At 44.1% G+C, this 23,349-nt stretch overlaps 1 protein-coding gene across 1 annotated transcript; it reads right to left on the bottom strand.

Moving 5' to 3' along the window:
- On the bottom strand, positions 1-23,349 carry pygb (phosphorylase, glycogen; brain). Its single transcript, XM_063191046.1, has 20 exons — positions 22,977-23,349; positions 21,822-21,923; positions 19,419-19,497; positions 18,930-19,033; positions 18,551-18,682; positions 17,435-17,546; positions 15,581-15,663; positions 11,166-11,309; positions 10,657-10,749; positions 9,620-9,766; positions 9,140-9,303; positions 8,680-8,794; positions 7,814-7,915; positions 6,062-6,209; positions 5,539-5,597; positions 4,553-4,694; positions 3,119-3,326; positions 2,514-2,648; positions 2,228-2,294; positions 1-1,863 (listed from the first exon to the last, which is right to left on the bottom strand). The coding sequence occupies exons 1-20, from the start codon at positions 23,217-23,219 to the stop codon at positions 1,699-1,701; spliced, it is 2,544 nt and encodes an 847-aa protein (XP_063047116.1). The 5' UTR covers positions 23,220-23,349; the 3' UTR covers positions 1-1,698.

Genomic DNA, 23,349 nt, shown 5'->3' with positions numbered 1-23,349 from the left:
TGTGGCATGATACGTCTTTATTTTGCATACGTGTTAAATATGACTGACATACAATCACAAGTGAGTTCATACAGTACATGTTTTTCTCAGTCAAAAAAACACAAATAGCCTTTGCTATGAAGTCACACACTGACAAACACACATACACATTCATTATTCGTGTTTAAAGAAGTTTGGTAATGGTATATGCTAAGGTTAACACAATCTGTGGATTGATTGTCCACCACACCACAGGAATAAGCCAGGGTGATGATGAAATGCTTTTTTATTTTGCTTTGGAAGAGTCCTTTTCAGTGATTCACTCAACGTCTTAAATACACCACCGAGCTGCCTTGGACACTTGCTGTCATATGTGTTAAAGGTCACAGACTAATAACAGTGGTAACCCACCAGGCGGCATACCATCCTGACGCTTGCACCCACCCCCACCACCACCACAAAAACATCCCATAGAGTAGAAATTGGACAAAAAAAACCATACATGGTCACAGCAACAACAAATTATCTTGTAATGATAAAAAACCGTGTCCAACCACACAAATGTATTTTCAACAGATATTTAATTTAGTCGTTCATTTTTCCTTCCACAACTTCCTAAGAAAACCTTGGTATGGCCAACACCATAAACACTCCAGAGGAATGTGAAATATCATCGCGTCACCTTATCATGATCTCCTAGCACAGCTCGTCATTGCACATAAGAAGACTAGATGCAGCTTTGACCACTCCTTTGTATTAGAGCAAATGGCTGAAGTCAGATCACTGCCATATTTTTAGCCAGTATATTGCTGCCATTGATCAGTGACAAGTCAATACACACATTATCCTGTAGGTGGCGGTAACATCTATGAGAAGTATTATGATGCAGACCCAAGCTGGCATCGCAAGGGGTTGGGACACGCCAAAAAGGCTGAACATGGCCTTATTGTAGTCAACTATGGTCATTGCACATGATGAACACATTCCAAAAGGTAGCCAAGTTAACTCAAGAGTGGAGGGCAGTATACTTTCTAATAGAGGAGCCCAGCCTTTAACCAGCAGAAAGCCTCAGGGCCCTCATATTAGATGGATTACCACTTGATCTGAATTAACATAACCGGCTAAGTAACTGAGCCTGCTTTTTGGAAATGGGGAAAGCCTCACTCTTGTCTGGGCTGGTGGGCGTTCCACAAAACAAGAATGAATGGAGGCACATGACGGACAGCGACTGCGTAAGGACACATGATGGAAGTTAAGGTGCATTCTCTTACAAAGTTTTTTTTTTTAAAACAAAAGGTTAAGTAGAGTAAGGCAACATTTTTTTTTGTTTCCAAAACAGGCTTCTTGGAACCTGTCTCCAATGACATTCATTGGACCCATGTCACATGGTCTGGCAGGAAAACTTAAGGAGTGATGACATGGATATGAACACTAGACAATGCATTGACCACTCCTTTTGTATTGCAACGCCATGTTTAGTCGGTATAACACTGCCATCAATTGGTGACAAGACGACGATACGCACATTATCCTGTAGGTGGTGGTGAAACAAAAAAGGATTCTGGCCCAAGATGGAGGCACCCAGTGATGGGTCACGCCAAAAGGATGGACACGGCATCTAGTGTTCATATCTATGGAGTGAGGATGGGAGCCAATGAGGAGGAGGAAGGGGAGGAAGAACAGGAAGTGGCTAGATAAGGTGTGGTCTCAGTCTGCCAATCACTCGTCGGCACTGTAACGTGGCTCATTGGGAGACGGGATTTTAACGTCAGTTGGCTCCACCCCCCAGATCTCCCTGGCGTATTCAGAGATGGTGCGGTCGCTGGAGAACTTGCCAGAGGCAGCGATGTTCTTGATCACCATCTTGGTCCATTCCTTTGGGTTCTGAGAGAAATTGATGAAAAAGTATTTTGCAGGCGTTAATGTTCAGTGGGTAAATAATAATCAGGTACAGGTGCATCATTCAACTAGACATTTTCACCAAAATTGCAAAAAAAAGTAGCCCCATATGCAAGCCGTTCCACCAGTGGAACACTGTAATAGTTAACTACACAGCACTACACTACCATGACATAACAGAGGGCCTTGCCCTTTAGCTATACACTAGGTCTTGGTCATTGCCATACTGGTAACTTTTCCTTTTTTAAGGATGACAATATTCTAATGCACTATTACTGTACTGTGTAACTGAATTACAAATAATCCCTCTTCACAGGAACCCCAATGTCCTCCTGTGAATTTGACTTACCCTGTAGAGTTCGTTCACTTTGTCCTGGCAGGCAATATATGCCTCATAATCAGCAAACACTTTGAATCTGAAAAGATCACATCAAATTTGATTGAAAAGAAAGTAGTAGTAAAAACCTAATTAAAATGGTGTTTTTAAGCAACAATGATATGCATGGATTGTCTGTATGCCTGGGCTGGCAATGTCATGACCTCTTAAAAAAAAATCCACAAGCATCACAAATGAAAGAGTCTAAAAGTACCAAACATGAACTGGCATGGCAGTGGTGATGTGCATGTATCCATACCTGTCGTGGTTCATAAGCATGTTGACCATGTCTTTGAACATGTCTGGATCTTTAGGACTGAAGAAGCCATTACTGATCTGGTCCATCACCTGTCGCAGCTCTGGGAGCCTGTCATAGTACTCTTTGGCATTGTACCTGCACAGGGGAGACAGTAAAATACACTCATTACCCGAATAACCGTATGAACAGACCAAGTCGCTGTTTACACAAAACCGGGTATTTTGAAAAGCGAAGACCTTTCCCTTCGTTTGTGCCTTTTGTTAAAAAATGTTTTACAGCCCTGCCGTGGCTTACGCGGTAGAGCACGGCACTGCTACACCGGTGACCCGGGTTTGATTCCTTTGCAGACCCCATCTCCGTCTCCCCACTTGCTTCCTGTCACACTCTCCACTGTCTCATCACAAATAAAGGCCCAAAAAGCCCCAAAAATATTTAAAAATAAACAAGTAAAAAAAGAAAAAAACTTATATCACCAATGGTGTCTCTCCTTGCATCCTGAGGGCAGGGGGACTGGACGTTGGGAATGAGATACTACATTGAGTTTGACCCTAGCAGTGGCCATAATGAACTTCAATGAGGTATAAAAACTACATCTCCCAGCTCACCCCTTCTTGTCCATGGCCTCCACGTCCTCCACCCTCATGCCGAAGATGAAGAGGTTGTCCTCGCCCGCCTCCTCGGCCATCTCCACGTTGGCCCCGTCCATGGTGCCGATGGTGAGGGCTCCGTTCAGCATGAACTTCATGTTGCCCGTGCCCGACGCCTCCGTGCCCGCCGTGGAGATCTGCTCAGATAGGTCGGCCGCCGGGATCACTGGGGGAGAGAGAGAGAGAGAGAGAGAGAGAGAGAGAGAGAGAGAGAGAGAGAGAGAGAGAGAGAGAGAGAGAGAGAGAGAGACAGACAGAGAGACAGACAGACAGACAGACAGACAAGCAGAGAGACAGACAGACAAACAAGCAGAGAGAAAGAGAAAGAGACCGACAGACAGACAAAGAGAGAGAGAGACGGAGACAGAGAGAGAGAGCGAGAGAGATTAATAACATGCAATCTTTCCCTGCATTTCATTCATACTCAAAATGTGTGTGTGGGAAGGGTAGCATGTAGTAATAAGAAGAAGATCTGCTAAGACAGGTTGAAACGCCCGCATCACAGGGGGTAGCGAGATGAAGAGGGGAAGAGTTTGAACACACACTCACACACAAAGACAGAGGGAGAGAAGCGTGCTTCAACAAGATACGCTAGACTGAATCCATTTCCATATGCCTCATGAATACAACAGATGGAGGTTCAGCACCTCAGCAGTCAAGGTCAATGCCAAGGCCACAGCCTGCTTTGTTATCCAACCCCAGGGAAATTCAGGTGAACCGCACATTGGCACATCTCCTATGTGTAAGAACATACGAAGGGTTCAGATGCAAAACCCCCTAAGTGCCTTTTCAGAAAATAATCTTAATTAATTTTTATTTAATACAAAGCTATCAAAATTGCACGTTTTTTTATTTTATTTATGTAATATAACTATTTATATGTATTATCAAGTGCATGAATGTAAACCAAACCAACAATGGGATTCTCTAAAAATATAGAAGTGCAGGTCTTCAGAAATGGAGTTAGGGGGTTTTGCATCTGAACTCTTCAGGCCATGGCTGAAATGGCTATGGCACCGTACTGTTACGTCAGGGAGCCAGATTCCATTCTGTCCTGAGGTGATTTCCCGATCCTCCCCCATGTCTCTCTCCCACTCCCTTCCATTTACCATCTCAAACTGTCCTATCAAATCAGCATAACAATAAAAAAAAAACAGAACAGGGGTGCATTATTCAAAACTGGAGTTGCTGACTAGGTTAGCTACTTCTGTGTTTGCAATGCAATTTCCCATTGGCAGCTACCCAAGTTGCTAACTGGCTAACAACTATGCTTTTGATAAACGCACCCAGAATCCATCACACTTCCACGCTCACGCTGGGCTTTTTATTAGGTGTGGGAAAGCCATGCATGTTTAAGCACAACTTGACTTTGAGAAACAGTGACTGCCTCACCTTTCTCTGCCAGGGAGACCCTGTAGTTCTCCAGGAAGATGACCTTGAGGCGGTCCCCCACCACGGGGTCGTTGTTGACCACCTGGCCCACCGCCGTGATCAGCTTAATGATCAGCTTGGCCATGTGGTAGCCTGGGGCCGCCTGAGAGAGAGAGAGAGAGAGAGAGAGAGACAGAGAGAGACAGAGAGAGACAGAGAGAGACAGAGAGACAGAGAGAGACAGAGAGAGAAACAGGCAATCAAATAGAGGTCAACCTCACCATATAGCCATATAGACAGACTATTCTAGAATATATACCAAGGGCATAGCCGTAGGTTTGGTCTGAGCTTTGGTGGGGACAACTTCAACCCCCTGGCACAGCCTGGCAAGATTGAAATGGTTCAGGAACATGACTGTTGTTTGTGTTCCATGCAATAAGTGAGGTGTTTGGTGTTAGAAATGTGTAGAAATGTGCATGATAAATATCACCCTTCTGGTTGCACTGTATTAGGCCTACTGTTGCGATGGCAAAATAACTTCTAATGTCCGCCCTTTTCTTTTTTGTTGTCTCTGAGGCTTATAAAGCTCACATTCATAATGAAACACCTATGCAGTTTGAGTTGAGGGCTTTCAGCACCACTAGCACATGGACCACTGCTTCCACCTGAAACTACCTGGCCGTCTCATGTCCAATCACTCTGTTGCACCCAATATCGGCAACATGGGTCATCATAGCTCCGAATAAACAGCGGAATCTCTCATATCATAAAGAAAACACTCAGTTTAAAATTATTTTTAAATTAATGCTACCACTGTAGTATATTGAAATCTTAAACTAATCAATGTAGATTTTCAATAGCCTACGTTTAAATAATATGGCAAAAATTGCTAGGGACAATTTTGGGCAACCATATTTCTTCCGGGCTCACAGTTATTCAAGGATGTTCAGTCGTATGCCTGTCCAATGTCAAATGCAGCCATTTTAACATTAAAAAAGTTTGCTCACCTTTCCTCCAATCATGATTGTTCTTGGGACAAAGAACTGGTTTGGGTCCCTCTTAATGCCTACATGAAAGGAGAAAGAGAGGAGAGGAAGAAGACATGTTTCAAGAGATATGTGCTGGGATAAGAGCGGTCATGATGTAGTTCTTCATCCGGCAGGAAGAGGGCAGCAAATCCTTACTAACTACGGAACATGCCTCACGAATGCCCTCTCTATGCCAACCTATGTATTCCTGACAATCAGTCAAAGCAATTCAATAGCTGCATCTTGTACGCAGTTGTGCTATACAAATACAGTTACTATTTTAGTACTCATCCAAGTATTTGGAGCCGTTTATGAACTCTTTTGCCAATTTTACGATATAATTGTATGCTAAATGTAGACTACTTCTCAACTATGGCTACTACCTTCAATAATATGAGAATAATAATAAATTAATACACTACTCCTACTAATCCTACTGCTGCTAGCAATGCTACTACTACTGTGCAGTGCTGCTACTACTGTTATTATTTGGTGTGCTCACGGTTGTAGAAGGTGATGATGTGGAGGCAGTTGAGGATCTGCCTCTTGTACTCGTGGATCCTCTTGACCTGGATGTCGAAGATGGACTCTGAGTTGATCTTCACGTGATACTCCTTCTCCAGGTACGAAGCAAACTTCTGCTTATTCTCCTACAGAACAAAGACAAAACAAAAAAACGCAAACAAGTCAGAAAAACCTACTAAATATATAGTAACAATATTCAGTTGTATGATCAGTTTTTAATCCCAGAGTACCAACATGCACTGAGGCAAATGTAAATATGTATTTTAGGGTTCATTCAGGTATGGCAGCCAAAATTTAGAAGTGGCAATTTCTTGGACTGGGAAAATGGTTGGTAGGTGGAATGATGGGCAGTCATGGGTAAGTGGTTAGAGTGTCGGACTTGTAACCCAAAGGTTGCCTGTTCAACTCCCGACCCGCCAGGTTGGTGGGGGTAGTACAGTAATCAACCAGTGCTCTCCCCCATCCTTCTCCATGACTGAGGTACCCTGAGCATGGTACTATCCAGCTGCACTGCTCCCTTGGGCTGCCCCCTTGCACGGGTGAAGCATAAATGCAATTTTGTTGTGTGCAGTGATCACTTGTGTGCTGTGGATTGCTGTGTCACAATGACAATGGGAGTTGGAGATTCCCAGTTGCACTTTCGGTTTTCACATAATAGATATTGCTGTATTTTTATTACAATATGGTTAAAATTGAGTCCGAGGTATTTGCAACACAGCTGCAAGTTTCCCTGCATGAACTGCTGCCACAATTTACTTAAGTCATTGCATAAACCAAAGCTGCAATGGAGAAGACCGCTTAATGTCATAAGAGCGTACTACGACATGGTCGTGAGCGGAGACACTTTCTTCTTCTAGCTGCCCTACAATCTAAGAACGCAGTAACTCTGAAAACTGCAAACCGAGAAAAAAGGCTTCAAAGTTTCCCATATGGCGCGACAACTGTGTTGTCGATAAATTGGTGGTGACACTTCCTGGTAATGCTTTTTTAGGATAGAAATTTAATGCACACAAAAACCCCCCAAAAAAACAACATTTATGTGTCTTTTTGCCACAAAAAACAGAGTTACTGCGTTCTTGGCTGGTATTACTGCCACAAACTGGAGTTACTGCAGGAGTTACTGCGTTCTTGGCTAGTATTACTGTCTACTCCCAAACCATTCCCATTGGAACGTGCAGCAGTAACTCACCGACTTACTGCGTTTTTGTTTTGTACGACATAACCTTTAATCCAACACCACAGTAACTTTTTTTTTGGTCATTTTTGCACTTTCAAAATGAGTTTTCTCCAAAACGGGACGGTGTTGGACCACCATTTTTTGATACAAGACAAATGAGGTAGTTTCCGATATAATTTTTTTTTCGACTATTTTGAGTTACTGCGTTCTTGTTTTGCACGGCAGTACGGTCAGTACTAGAGGAATGGTAAAGTACAAAGTGCCACTAACACCAGGGCTGGAGAGTGGAACAGGTCATAGGACACCGTGAATTTTTGACAGCTGTTATTAATTATCCCCCACAATTAGCGCTGACTGTAGTTAATTTGGCCACAAACTGAACATTGACAACCGGATATTGTCTTTCCGCCGGAACTCACAGTAACCGCTCGCATCCACAACCCCATCCAGAGTGACATTAGAGGATAGAACGTTTATCTGTCCAACCTAGCAACTGTAACTCAAGGGGGCGGGACTCAGCCAAAGGCAAATTGAGTAGCAGTAACCACGCACCTGTTTAACGTTGGCCACATCCCTGATGAAGGCATCGTCTCCAAGGTAATCCAGCAGCTTCCTCAGCTGGAACATGTCAGTCATGAAGTCTTCGCCTATTTTCTGGGGGAAACGGAGGGACTGGTTCATATTTGGAGTGATAATTTGCATTTGTAGAGTTGTACAGCAGACTTCATACACCATGGGTTGCCGTGGCGAGGAGAGGAGCTGTATATCAGAGGGTTGCGGGTTCAAATCCCACCCTTCCACTCTCGCTCACTCCAGGGCTGCGGTGCCCTCAGCAAAGCACCTAACCCCACACTGCTCCACGGACAGTAACCAATACCCTGTACTGATAATAATAACTATACTGATAATAAAATAACTAGCTGGCTTTGTAATGTAAGGCAATACACCGAATGTATGGTTACAGTGCTACACAGGCAAAAGAACATGGGACAGTGACACAGACCTTGTTCGCTACAACATGAAAATGTTTATAACACTAGAGACATCTCCTAAAGGTACTGTACCTTTGGCTAGGACACAAGACCCAAAGCCCATGAAGATCTGTGCACTTCACCTGTTGGACTTTTCGTGCATGAACGCATTGCCATGCGAGTTTTATGTCAATTTTGCACACGGCAGAGCACCAGTCACATCGTACACAGACGAGTGTGTACGGTGCAATATTGACAAAACATCGAGGGGCAATCTTCCGAACTTCCACGTTGAGTTTAGACTCAAACAATGGAAGAAAATATTAATGACGGACTCGGTCGCAGACGGTTGCATGCCACACCAAGCATGTCCTCGGGTTTACTGTAGCGTGAAAACATCCTACTACTGGCAAAGACATGAGGCTGACGGGGAGACGTCCAGCTCACCTCAGCTATCAGGTCGGCTAGCCCAGGATTGCAGAGCAGCAGCCAGCGGCGAGGAGTGATGCCATTGGTCTTGTTCTGGAACTTAGCAGGCTCTATGTCACAGAAGTCCTTGAAGCTATCCATGCACAGAGAGAGGACACACACACGCACGCACACACGCACGCACGCACGCACGCACACGCACACACACACACACACACACACACACACACACACACACACACACACACACACACACACACACAAAATACATTTACTTGAGTATGATAACTTGATCAAATCTTAAAATGAGATTTTGTCTCTCTGTGTTTCAATGGGATTACTCAAAGATCGCAGATTCAAACATGGTAGGGCAGTTGGCAGGAAAAGCACAACAAAGTGAATGATTTAAACTGAATAACTAACGTAAACCAAAATAAACCGTGGTTAAGTTTGGGCAGCCCCTGGTTTAGACACTCACACAGTGCTCTTGACGATGTCGGAATGTATCTGGGCCACCCCGTTGACGGCATGGGAGCCCACCACACACAGGTGAGCCATGTTGATCCTCTTGGGGTCCCCTTCCTCAATCAGGGACATCCTCCTCAAACGGTCCATGTCCCCTGGGAACAGCTCTTTGATGCGCTGAAACAGGACACCGAATATAGAAGACGCACAAGTCAAACACAGGAAAACACTGGGCATCGTCTGCCATTCCATTCCATTTGAAAAGGATATAGACAAGAGGAGGCAGTGCTGAATTGCCATTTGGAGGCATTAGTCCATTTTATTTGTTTAATACTAAGGGGGGCATTGGCAGGGTTATGATGAGGTCAAGGGGGTGTTGGGAGGCTTATGATGAGGTCCATGGGGGCGTTAATAAAAAAAAAAAACAACAACATCAGTTGAGAACCACAGGCTTAATCCAACAGGGCCGCGACATGCAGTGTGCCACACTGACCTCCAGGTGGTGATGGTTGATCTCGTAGATGATCTGCAGGTGTCGGGGCAGCAGCATCTCGAACATGGACACTGGCCACCTCTCCAGAGCTTCAGGCAGCACCGTGTGGTTGGTGTAGGCACACGTCTTAGTGGTGATCTCCCACGCCTGCAGGCAGGAAAGAAAACAAAATAGCCAATCTGTATATGAGCAATCGGGGAGTATTCCTGGTACACCTGCTAATAGAGAGCCACAGGCAGGGCTGAGCTGGGACAAAATATTGGGCCGGGCATTTTCAGCCAACGCCATTCCACTAGGCATCTAATTGGAGCCATTTTGACCACCACAGCCAATGTGCTTTATTTAAATCTCAGAGTAGCAGCATAAGGACTGATATCACTGAGGGGAGGACCAGGCCAATATCAGCCACAGTCCATCAGGCAAATGCCCTGTATACCACAGGGCCAATACACCCAGGCCTGGCCACAGGTGTAGTTAAGAAGTTAAAGCAATGAGCACTCCAGGCTCTTCTATTGGTTGATTTGTCACTACTCAAGGTTAACTTAGCTTAAACTACTACTGAGCCAGGTTCTTGGAATAGACCCCAGACTTTGTACAAGACAAGCATACAGGAGAAAAACGAAGGCCAAGTCAGGTAGGAATCTGTGGTGTAACATCCCATTCATTTGACAGAATGAGGACAGCTCGACATGTTCCTTCAGCGAACCATTTCATCATCATCTCAACAAAGCAATCTCACAATGAGACAGCAAAAAAATCTCTGCTATGGTGGAAAATAAACAAATGTACCATCTCCTGATTTTCAGGGACTGACTGTTCAGTCTTGAAGTGAACAGGCAAGTATACTTCTTACGGGATTACATTTGTAAAAGAAAAGACAGCTCATAAGTTTCCTGAGGGGGGCATTAAAAAAGCAATGCAAACAATCAGTTTACCCATTTGCAAGAACAGAAATCCCCTACATCTAAATTACATACCCCCCTGTGAGAACATCATAAACAAGCAAGCAAATAACTAATGAGAAAAAAAAAATCAACCTTGTCCCAGTCCAGCTTCTCTATGTCCACCAGTATGCGCATGAGTTCCGGGATGGCGAGGGCTGGGTGGGTGTCGTTCAGTTGGATGGCCACCTGGGGGAGCAGGAGAGGCGATTAGTACACCCGGCAGGCAGACAAACATCCACAACAGAGGAGTAAACAGTCAGTAGTCATGCGTTAGCAGTTAAGCGGTCAAACAAGCAGCAAAAGGTTCACCAGTTCAATTCAGCTCTCTACTCTTCCCATCATTGTGTGCACCATGTGCTGTGTATGTGATCTAAAAGAAAAATGGCAGTCACTGAAAAATCGTCTTTTAAAGTGATTGCCATTTTTCTTTGAGAACTTATTATAACCTACTTATTTGGCAAGCGTCGTCTGCTATGCCAATGAAAAGTAAACAGATTTTTGTCCTATAATTTTAAAGCCACCTATAGACCTTATTATGCACTATGGTCTGGTGTGTGTGTGTGTTAATGCGCGTCCCTTGTCCCTCCTCTGGTCCTCCTCACCTTATCAGGGAAGGCTTCGAAGGAGGTCCTGACGGGGTCTCTGCAGCCAAACTTGGAGGACTTAAAGCGCCTGATGATGTCCTGAAGAGTAGCGGCCACCACGAAATACTCCTGCTTTAGACGCAGCTCCTTTCCCTCGAAGAACTGGAGAAGAGAAGAGAAGAGAAGAGAAGAGAAGAGAAGAGAAGAGAAGAGAAGAGAAGAGAAGAGAAGAGAAGAGAAGAGAAGAGAAGAGAAGAGAAGAGAAGAGAAGAGAAGAGAAGAGAAGAGAAATTAAATACTCCAACTTCAAACTCTGGTCCATACTCTTGAATAACTACAACACAGAGACACACAGGAAACTGGCAATTGGTGTTGCGTTTCTCCAGTACCAACCGTTTAGCTTTGCTCTCTACTGACCCAAGGCGATCTCAGTCCAATCAGTTTTCGACCATACCCGTATTCCCTCATTGGGGGAATAAGCTACCAGTTGCTACAAGAGCAGGGTCATGCCTCTCAACCTTGTGAAGACTCATCTTTTCCGAGAGCTCTTCCCTGCAGAACAACACTAACTCTACTCCTCTCACTCTAATCCTGGGCACTTACAGTACGTGCACTACACTCAATAAGTCTTCCACTTTTTATACATTACTGCTCTCTATATTTTCTACATAACTTGTATACTGTTGTACTATGTATTGAAGACACACTGTGTTCTTGTTTGACTCTTTGTCCTCTTTGACACTAGAGAAGTAGAATAACCTTGAAAAAGCTTTATGTTACAACTCTCACTACGTCACATAAATCAAACTTCACTATTCTATTCACACCACTTCAACACATTCAGCAAAGCCATGCCAATCAGACACAAACAGCAACATGGCTAGGCTGGGTGACCTAATATAACTCAATATTGTCCCTCTCCTCTTACCATAGACATATTACAGCAGGCTAATGCAGTGGTTTTCAAACTGGGGGCTGGGGACCCTATGGGGCCATTATGGGTGCTAGGGGGGCCGCAGCAGCTTGGCAGGAAAAACAACTGAATAAACTAAATTAAACTCAGCACGCCAAAATAAACCAAAAATAAGCATCAAAAGGTGGCAATTTGTGGTGGGTGATCAATGGAGATTGCACAGACCTTGCAAGGAGCTTGCTTGCTTAGTTATTTAATTTATTCAAATTATGTATTGTTTTTCCTGCCAACCTGCTAGCTCTAGCACCCCCTCGCAGCCCCCAGGGATCACCGGCCCCCACTCCTGGGCCAGGCCAACTGAGCCAGAGTAACATTTGCCTGTCTTCTTCTACCAAGGCAGACACAACACCTGAATGACTCAGCAGCCCGAAATACCTTCCATCACATGGCACCTCTCCAAAATCGCCCTCATAATAATAACAATAACCAAACACATGACAGCTCATGCTGACACGGACATTAAATGCACTGCTATAGTTGACTGGTTTTATTTGCTCATTTCGTGAGGAGCTTTATTTATCCCGGAGGGTCTCATTGAGATGCATCATCTCATCTTCCAGGACCTCATTTCACCTTCCGGAGTTCATGGTCAAGAGACGGACAATGAGTGCAACTTAAGTAAACAGATGACATAGCTACAGTAACCGCACAAATAGACCAAGCGCGACATGAGCGAGGTGAGCGAGGCGAGCGATGGAAGTAATTGACTTTGTATTGAGTCGCGCGACAAATGCAATTCTGGAGACTAGAGGCGATTCGCGCGACGAGAACGAAAGTTTGAAGTTGAAATCCTTTCAACTTTCTATGACGTGGTTCGGCGACCAGCCGCGACAGCCAATGACTGTACACTCGCCTCCAAAAGAGTTGTTGCCTGTCCATCTGTTTGGAATAACAGCTAATAACCTGACTTTCAATTAATCACTTGGCTTCAAAAGTCACTCATATGAAAGCTACAACCCTCCCGAATGAAAATGTATGTACAAAAATAAATTTCATGCACCAACGAAAGATTGACCCTTTATTGTACACAGACAGGCAGATTGTGACAAGACAAAAGTTTTTTCGCCTATCGAACATAATGTGAAAATGAGCAGATAAGTCACTTCAAAACACTTCAAATACGCAGATTGGGTGTCATACTTAATCACTGAATCACTCTCACCTCTCCAGAAAATCAACTTTAGCCTTAGGTGTATGTTTAGGGTCATTGTAATCATGGAAAGCAACACAATGAAAATCAATGGAGTTCAATGAGAGATGGTGACATATTCGCTATTCGTAGAGCAATACATGTTTAACTTCATGATTTAATCAATGTTAAAAGCCCTCAAACACCTGCAGCATGCATGCAGCTCCTCATAAGAGCTGTATCTGTACCATGTTTCACTTTATGCACCATTTCTCTTTTTCCATATTCTTCATCTCCAACACCATATAGTTTTGATGCTGTCAGTTCTAAAATGGTTGATCTTGGGATCTTGACTTCAGAGTATGAGTCCCATTAGCCTTCATTTTTGTCAGAATTAGGCTTGACATACTCTTGGTTGGCTTTTTTGAGACAGGGCAGTGGGAGAGACTTCTTTGGTGTTAAAGGTGAAGAATTTGGAATAAATACATGGTGCCTAAAGTCAAACATGGGAGGGATACAGCTCTTATGTGGAGCTGCATGCATGCTGCTGGTGTGTGAGGGCTTTTATCATTGATTACATCATGAAGTTAAAAATGTATTGCTCTACGAATAGCAAATATGTCACCACCTCTCATTGAACTCCATTGATTTTCATTGTGTTGCTTTCCAGGATTACAATGACCCTAAACATACACCTAAGGCCAAAGTTGATTTTCTGGAGAGGTGTGAGTGAATCAATGATTAAGTATGACACCCGATCTGCGTATTTGAAGTGTTTTGAAGTGACTTATCTGCTCATTTTCACATTATGTTCGATAGGCGACACAACTTTTGTCTTGTCAAAATCTGCCCTGTCTGTGTTCATTAAAGGGTCAATCTTTCTTTGGTGCATGAAATTTATTTTTGAACATTCATTTTCATTCGAGAGGGTTGTAGCGTTCATATGAATGACTTCTGAAGCCAAGTGATTAATTGAAAGTCAGTTTATTAGCTGTTATTCCAAACAGATTGGTAGGTGACAACTCTTTTGGAGGCGAGTGTATAGAGGTCAGAAACCACAGCCAATAGGAATGTTTGAATGCTTTGCCTTCTGCCTGTACGGACATACTCTAGTCTCTTCAATCGCTCGTATCGCTTGCTGCTGCACTCTGTCGCTTGAATCTCATTGTGCCTGGTCTATTCGTGCGGTAAGACAGCTCACCACCATCACCCTTAACACCTTAAAATACTGCAATTCATTCTTAGACATTTCATGCATCTTGTGCTATTCATAGTTTACTTTTTATTACAGCGGTCATATCTGGGGTAGCCAAATAGGCCGTTTCACTTTATTGAACCACTGAGGGAAGAAAGTGTTTGCCCTAACTTCAACTGCGTGTCTGTGGTAACGGTCTACACTGCACAGTGTGTGCAGTAGAAGTGGCACGTCCTTATTTGGTCGCTAGAGTAGAGAATGCACCACCCCTTCCCCCTCCTTCCCCTTTCCCTTCTATTCTAGCTGTCTTCCTGAGAGAGAGAGAGAGAGAGAGAGAGAGAGAGAGAGAGAGAGAGAGAGAGAGAGAGAGAGAGAGAGAAGAGAGAGAGAGAGAGAGAGAGAGAGAGAGAGAGAGAGAGAGAGAGAGAGAGAGAGAGAGAGAGAGAGACACATGTGCACACACGCACACAGCAACGTAAGTGAGTTATGATGACAGCCATTCCACAATAGCCAAGTAGTAGAGGGAATAGTTCTACTTCTACTGTTATTAAATAGCAAGCCCTTGGGCCCTGTCTCCTTGCATTGCCATGAGGGCACACAAGCCTGAGGCAACCTTTATATGGTGACTATCAAAACAGACCACGCAAAAGTGGTGTCTCTTCTTTAATTTTTCTATGCCTTTTACACAAGGACAATTGCGTGTGGAAGAATTTTATCTGACGTGTCTGTCGTTTACACGGCAACCTCGCCGTCGGGGCCTAAAGACCAAAAAAGTGTGACACGAAGGTGTATGGGACATGAACATATTTTGGCTTTTTTGCGGTTTTGATGGAGACGCAACCCGGTTCGTCTTCAAAACTCCCCACTTTGAAAGGAGTCTTCAGATTTTTGCGTCTCCAAGCCCTGAAGGCAGGGTTTCCATGTGAACTAAAGGCACTTCTGATTAACTGTTTTGTCGTTTTCCCTTGCAATCGTCAGTCCCTGAATAAAATTTTGATGTACACTGCATCCCAAGCATGAGGACTTGTGGTCCTATTGTTACTGGACTAGAAGTACCCTACTAGTAGTAGAGTACTCACCCCTTCTGCTATTATTACACTGCCAACGATACCCTAAATAATATGTTTTGCACTTACATTGTCATTGGGGTACAGCACCCTGGAGATGTTCTCTGCCAGATTCCTGTCCAGCACGGACTGAATATAGTCCCCGACGTTGACTGTCAAACAAACAAACAAACATCAAGGTCAAAGATATGCGTGAACAGATTAAACCTCCTCCTTGACCACTGACTCCCTACTAGGCAACCATTTTAATCTCTGTGAGCCAACTTCTATTTATGTTTAATTAAAAGTTGCATATCGACATAGGTTGAACACAATGCTTTGACACAGATGTGCTACTCAACATTTTTTTAGCAACCATGCTAAAAGAAACAAAGATGACACACGTGCGAACGCACACGCACACGCGCACACACTCACACGCACGGCTGTTATCAAAGGCTACATGCATCCTGTCTGACTATCTGTCCATGTATGTGCAGTATGTGTACGTGTGACAGTGCATGCATACTACTACTGTATGTGCCAGAGCCCAGGAGAGCCTATGCAAGAGAAGTGTTAAGTAGCATGAATGCTGTGTCCTGCACGTTGCCTTGTCATGTGCTGGGCATTTGAGGAGACACTGGCATTTGGCCATGAGAGCTGAGGAGGGGGTACGAGGGTGTTTTGGGGAGGGCTAAATGACACACTGACATGGTATTGCTTAGCAATTCACACATACGCTGTGAGGGGGACCAACTAATCACCCCAAATTACCCTAGCATGTACAAACACACCCCCACTGGCTTCCCCTTCACTCTGGTTTCTCAGATCACAATTTGAAAGCACTCATCTAACACACACACAGACATCTAGCTCATATTACACCCAACATGAACTTGGGAGGCTGCTCTCTCTCGCTCACACACTCGCACGCACACCTGTGTGACTTTATATCTCAGCACACAGCCCACTAGACCCTACAGGATGTTTGCACATTTTCATCTTTTTGTTGTTGTTGGAATATTGTATTATGATTATTAACTATACTGTATTCCCACAGAAAATGCAAAACTTGGACTTTATTTTATTGTGAGCATTATTGAAACCGTCAGTTTCAACTGTCATGGCTCAGTGGACAGGTTTTATTGGTTCTATGGCAGTTGATAATGCGTCAAGTCTTGGGCAGGATTCTAACATCGGAGTTCTAAAATTCAAATTCAAAATTTGGAAAAAACTGGCAGTTGGTGAGGGTGCTCTCTGCCTCCTGCACCTGTGCAACTTCTGGCTGCTAAAGTGGAGGAGAGCTTTGTGACATCATCAGCCTGAAGACAGAAAACTGTCATATTTTTAAGGTCATGAGACATATGCTGTATTTCAGACATTTGAATACATTTAAAGGCATTTTAAGGATCCACGGGAACCTGCCTTCGATCACCAACTACATTAATATGATTAATTCATCATGATAACATTGTGAATATCATGATGAATAACATCAACATCAACATCAACATTAGATCATTAACATAATGTACTAGCTTTCTCTTACTGTAACTTAACAACTCTATCTGGCAAACAGATCAGTGGCTGTGTGTCATCTTTAGTCTCCAGAGATGGCAGGCTATAACACACCAGTGTGTGCTATAATCAGCTGAAAGGTCTGACTGGCTGACTGACAACAAACTTATGCACGTGGCCTATCAGTGCACCTGTCTGACTGCCTGTCTTTATGACAGCCTGTGAGGGGTGGGCGAGAGTGAGTACGTTTTCAAAAAAGTGAATGAAGGTGAGTGTGTGTGTGTGTGAGAGAGAGAGAGAGAGAGAGAGAGAGAGAGAGAGAGAGAGAGAGAGAGAGAGAGAGAGAGAGCGAGAGAGAGAGAGAGAGAGAGAGAGAGAGAGAGAGAGAGAGAGAGACCAAGAGGGAGTGAAGTAGAGGGGACCTACAGTCACTGAGGTTGAAGTCATTAGGTGCCTTGGCGGACCAGAGCCTCATGGTGTTGACCGTGTTGTTCTTGTAGCCAGGCACTGGGGTGTCATAAGGCATAGCCAGCACCACCTGCAATGGGGGGCAAGCAGAAATACCAATCATTAGGTCCATTTATACATACTGCATACAAGAGGTGTCAAATTCCAGGAGCAGAAAGTGAAAACCCGGCCACATTTTTGGTCCAGCCAGTGAACCATCTGATCCAAATGACAACATCCCGTAGGCCAGGCTGATGAGCAAATAAGTGGAATCGGGGGCGTACCTACTGTTATGTATGTATGTTGCCCGGGTCCTATGTTCCCGGTCTTTGTATGGGACCCGGGAACTTAGGGCCCTTTTTCTAAAAAAGGGTTCTATGTTCGCCGCATTGAATCTAACCCTTCCCAAAATCATCCCTAAACTTAACCTGTCAGTAATGCAATATTTCCGAGTTTTCAAATTGTGCCCTTCCTGGCTCAGTAGTAAACAAGGCTAAGTTAACAGTGATTTTAGAATTACCCTCCTGAACAGCATTAAGTCCATCTCGATCAGTGCTAAAGTTTTAGTTGTGCAGTGTCCCAGTGGCCGTGGCTACCATGCCATAAGGCCAGCTACAACCTTAGCATGTTGGCTGTTTTTTATTCATAAGCAATGCTCTAGTCCAGGGGTGGGCAATTATTTTGGCTCAAGGGCCGCATTGGGTTTAGAAAGTTGACCAAAGGGCCGGATGTCGTAGGCAACTTGCCCATGCCGATAATAAGAAATGGTGTACGCCAACATAATTACACCATTGTCAGTTATGCCATTCCTGCTAATTGTATCCAGATGTAGACTTTAGTAATCTTAGGTTTCCAAGACCCTTGTTTTAGGTAGCGCATTGAAGAATGAGTGACCATGTGAATCTGCATTTTTTTCTTGGAAAGGCTCTGAGGGCCACATGAAATGGCCGAGCGGGCCGCATGTGGCCCCCGGGCCTGGGTTTGCCCACGTCTGCTCTAGCCTAATTATTATATTATTGAATTATCTTAAAAACAGCATTAATCCATACACTGTACACTGTAACTAAGGCAATGTAAAGGCAGTGTGTGTGTCACCTGAGTGCCGACCCACTTGGCCCCCTCTGGCGTGTGCTCCACGCGACCGTAGAAGTGCACCGGCAGCATGTACTCAGGGCGGGCCTTCTCCCAGGGGTTGCCATAGCGCAGCCAATCATCAGCCTCCTCCACCTGAGTGACAGTGAGAGTACAACATGCATGACTGAATACTGCTGTACAAAGCAACAACATGTTTTGTCAAAATTGAGTATACTGAAAATAGTCTTCATAACACCTCTTTATTATCTTGCGGCAAAGCTTTATGGTCCAAATGTGTCCTGTTTAACTTATCTTGCCAGGCCAAATTTACAGTAACTACAATATCCAATCTGGTAAGTGGGTCTTAATAATAATAATAATAATATTATTATTATCTGACCTGCCAGCCGTTGGTTATCTTCTGGTTGAAGATGCCGAACTCGTAGCGAATGCCGTAGCCATAGGCAGCCAGGCCCAGTGTGGCCATGGAGTCCAGGAAGCAGGCTGTGGAGCAGAGGGGCGAAGAGAACATCTAGTAAGATCTCCAAGAGAATTTTAATTCCCTTCACTTAAGGCCGTGTCATCATTGATCAACAAGAAGGTGTCCCAGGTCAGCCCTCCATTACCAAGGCCATCATTATCATCATAATAATCAAATAAAACATTGTTCACCTGCCAGGCGTCCCAGTACTATATTGGCAGGGTCAACATCATAACCATCACCAATATCATCATCAATGTCTTCATCAATATATCATCATCATCATCATCATCAACAACACTTATCTGCTACGTGTCCCATTCCTCTGTTGTACAGTCCATAATCATCATCATCGTCATCATTATCATCAACAGTGTCATCATCACCATCCTCATCACCCCTGCTCACCTGCCAGGCGCCCCAGTCCTCCGTTGCCCAGTCCAGCATCCTCTTCAATCTCCTCCAGCTCCTCCAAGTCCAAACCCAGCTGGTCAACACAAAGCCAATGCACATTACAAACTGAGCGGATCTAGACAAAACTACTGCCAGAGAGACTCCTAGAATCTCTGCTTCTGCACTTAACAAATAGAGTTGATCAAGACAAAACAAATGAAGAGTTCAGATGCAAAACCCCCTAACTCCATTTCTGAAGACCTGCACTTCTATATTTTTAGAGAAACCCGTTGTTGGTTTGGTTTACATTCATGTACTTGATAATACATATAAATAGTTATATTACATAAACAAAATTTAACAACATGCAATTTTGATAGGTTTGTATTAAATAAAAAATAATTAAGATTATTTTCTGAAAAGGCACTTAGGGGGTTTTGCATCTGAACTCTTCAAATGCACTTTACAAACAGTGCTGGTCATGCTGGACAAAACCAATTCATATTTACAACCAGGATGCAATGCCTTTGTGTGGTAGCAGTGCTTTAAATGTAACCCAAGGTGGGGCTTTCAAAGTGGCTGTTGTATTGCAGTGGTACTTTGGGTTTTGGATTGAGAAACATATTAGGAAGACTGAAAGTCTTCAGTAAAAACACTCAGTAAAAACTTTTAAAAGATGCCCATACAAAAGAGGGCTTTCAATGGCGCTGTAGTACTCGAGTCGAGACCGGTCTCTGACATAGCTGTCTCGAAGGGATTGGTGCATAATCATTTACTATGTATTACGCACTTATTCAAATACAACCACATCATACGTGACTTTTTAGTTATTTACTTATTTCAAGTTATTTTCTCATACTGATTCTTTGTAAAGTTCCGTAGAGCATGCAGAGTATACAGTCACTATGGTGTACAGATTCAATGTTGACATGCAACTGCTACATCGCTAATCTGTTTAATCAGTTTTTGGTCTCACCCTGTCTTGGTTTTGGTTTCAACTGGTCTGTCTCTGTCTCTGTCTCTGTCTCTGTCTCAGTAATGTCTTGGCTTGGGACTAAGCGGTCTCGACTGCATCACTGGCTTTTAGTGGTCTCATAGATGGAGGGGTAGGGAGAGGTAAGGGTGGGATATGCACCTGCAACCAAGGCTATAGATTAACACAGCCAACCGGCCAAATGCTGGTGAAATTTCAGTTTGGCAGGTAGAAAGCAAAGCGTACTAGCTACTTTGCCTGCTAGTGAGTGTATGTAGCATGGCTAGTAAGGTTTAACATCTACTATCCAAATTTACTGGTTAAAAAGTTAATTTATAGCAGTGTTTCTCAAAGTGTGGTCCGGGGACCACTGGTGGTCCGCGACATAGCTCAGGTGGTCCGCGAGTGGATTTCTACATTTCCAAGACAAGCTAGAAGTAGGCTATATTTGTAACACAATTACAAAGTTAAACACATGGAAAGTCTTATTTTCACCACAATAATACAGGCTTGTAATGTAAATAAAAAGTAAGTGATCTGCATTGAAATTAGCCGTGTCAAATTAACACCCCTCAAATGTCAATTGAGTTGACAGGTGGTCCCTGAACACTTTTTGGGGGACAAAGTGGTCCTCGGTCTGAAAAAGTTTGAGAAACACTGATTTATAGTCTTTTGAGACCCTCAAAGTATGCCTACAGCGCCTATAATATAATAATGAATGGTCTCAAAGTATGCCTACAAGCACTGCAACCAAAGGTACAGCACATTGCATATTATGTGTGGTGATGTAAAAATGTTAACTTCCTTGTGATGTGATGGGGGATAGGAACGGAATGAGGAAACCGAGACAGAAAAACCTGCAAAACAACTGTGACCTGACAGACAAAAACAGGCGACTGCCCTGCAGGAGAGGGGCATTCATATTACATTTGGTTCTACCTGGTTCTAACGGGGGGGGGATGAAAGAACCAACTATCCCCTTTAAGTGGGCAAGTTGTACATGATGGACCTGAATTTCAAGACATGTTAGGACTGGGACGGCAGCCTTGGGGGACCGGAAGTCTCCCTGCTCATCATCACGGCTCTTTGATTTGAGCAGTTCTTTGATAGCAGTTTGAGGCTGGCTCCCAATGGACTGAGTTTGCATTCCATTGAGATGGCTGCCCTCGTCCACCTCCATTTAATCAGCTAATACCAACTGGAATTTTATTTGTTATTAATACTATAATTATAAATGTAGTGTGCGTATGTGTGCGTGTGTGCGTGCTCAGTGCTCCAATGGTCTTTCATACATCGCCAAGATGTGTGGGTGTATGCTGCTCACTGAACCATTGACGATTGGCACTGTGCGGCAGCTTTCAGAGGCGATGTGTGTGTGTGTGTGTGTGTGTGTGTGTGTGTGTGTGTGTGTGTGTGTGTGTAAACAGGTGTGGCTGGCCTCTCACCTGATAGATTGCCTCGTCGCATGCGTTCTGCAGGCCCAGGTTGATCATGGTGTTCTGAAGCGTGCGGCCCATGTAGAACTCTAGTGACAAGTAGTGGATACGCTGCAAATGACAAGAAAAGGTAAACCATAGCATGGCTCACACGGCATTTCTACATTTGTAAAATCAACACCCATGTTTCAAGTCAGAGGTGTGCTCAGTCCCTTCAGAAAATAAAAAAAAGCTTTTGGATGGGCACTCTTTGGCCCAAGGTTAGGTCATCCAAGGTGAAGTGAAAATAAACACTATACTTGACCAAGGCCTCATGTAAGATCTGACATTGATGGATGATGCAGAGCAGACGTCGGACAGCATCTTATCCACACCCAGGGTATTCGCATACTTCCCCTCAACATCCCTTATTCTCTCATCCAGGAAAAAGATATGTATTCAAACTTAAAAACTCTTCATGCAAATGTTTGTTTACGTTACATATCTGAGCTATGAGATTGCAAACTATTATGATGGTAGGGTAGTTCTGCGCAAGATGAAGTTCACTTTTGTACCGGTAATTACTTTTGTCTGCCTTGTTGAAAGTAGGCCAACCTGGCTTGGAGGTAGCTCTATATGCATACTAAGATTTGCTCAGAAAATATGGATTTGTGCCTGCAATTCTCGTTTCACACAACAACAAAAATCCGCAATAGCATACTGTGTCCTCTTGTCCTGATAATTATCCAGCATTTTGTCTGACACCATCCAAGTTAGTAAGAAGAAGTGAGTGAGACAGTACTGAACAGAGATCCCCTGGCCTGCAGGTAGTTCTAATGCTACAGCACAGTGGCTACTTGTATCTTATCAGGAAATGACACCGAACAAATACCATGCAGTCAATAGATCCAGGCAGAATTATGCAACATCCATATAAGACTTCAGTAAGACTGACAGCTTGGGCATTTAAATTGGTGAAATGGCAGAGCCAGACCTTCCCTTACAATTTCAAACGACTGACACTTGACAGTGCACCAGTTTATGTCGGCTATGCGCTCACTTTCACGGTATGTAACACCGTAATCCAAACTACACATGAATAGCAGGAAACTTCCTGTTAGCTGCAATACTACATGGGAACATATACACACACAGAGACACACTGCCAGGAAAACGGCATGTTACCTTCGGGTCTTTCTCATAGTAATACTGCTGGGTCCGAATCCACCTCCCAACCAGGTGGTCTCTGACTGTATGCGCCAGAGCGAAGAAATAATCTCTCGGCGTGGCCACATTGCGATCCTTGACCAGCGTGAAGTGCAGATGCCTGTTGAAGTTGGTCTTGATTTCCGCGACATCACCGAGCCCAGCGATGCCCCTCACGCTGATCTGCCGTCTCTTCTCCTGGTCGCTCAGCGGCTTCGCCATGTCAGCAGCACCTCACTCACTGCACCTTGACGAATAAACAGCAGATGTGGATGCAGGGGTTGAGGGAGGCGATCAACAACTCGGCTGGGACGACGAAGGACCTTGCACAACAACTGTGTGCAGAAAGCAG

This window comes from Engraulis encrasicolus, chromosome 24 (assembly GCF_034702125.1).
Source record: "Engraulis encrasicolus isolate BLACKSEA-1 chromosome 24, IST_EnEncr_1.0, whole genome shotgun sequence".
NCBI lineage: Eukaryota > Metazoa > Chordata > Actinopteri > Clupeiformes > Engraulidae > Engraulis > Engraulis encrasicolus.
The sequence above is the reverse complement of the archived record's forward strand: the minus strand, read 5'-3'. Positions and strand labels throughout refer to the sequence as shown.

Bases quoted from the DNA above. Each gene is read 5' to 3' on its own strand.
- pygb (XM_063191046.1), bottom strand. From the start codon at position 23,219: ATGGCGAAGCCGCTGAGCGACCAGGAGAAGAGACGGCAGATCAGCGTG. The intron at 19,034-19,418 runs GTGAGCAGGGGT...TCTGCTCCACAG, and splicing joins AGGACTGGGGCGCCTGGCAG to CCTGCTTCCTGGACTCCATG. The intron at 17,547-18,550 runs GTGACACACACA...CCCCCATTGCAG, and splicing joins CCAAGTGGGTCGGCACTCAG to GTGGTGCTGGCTATGCCTTA.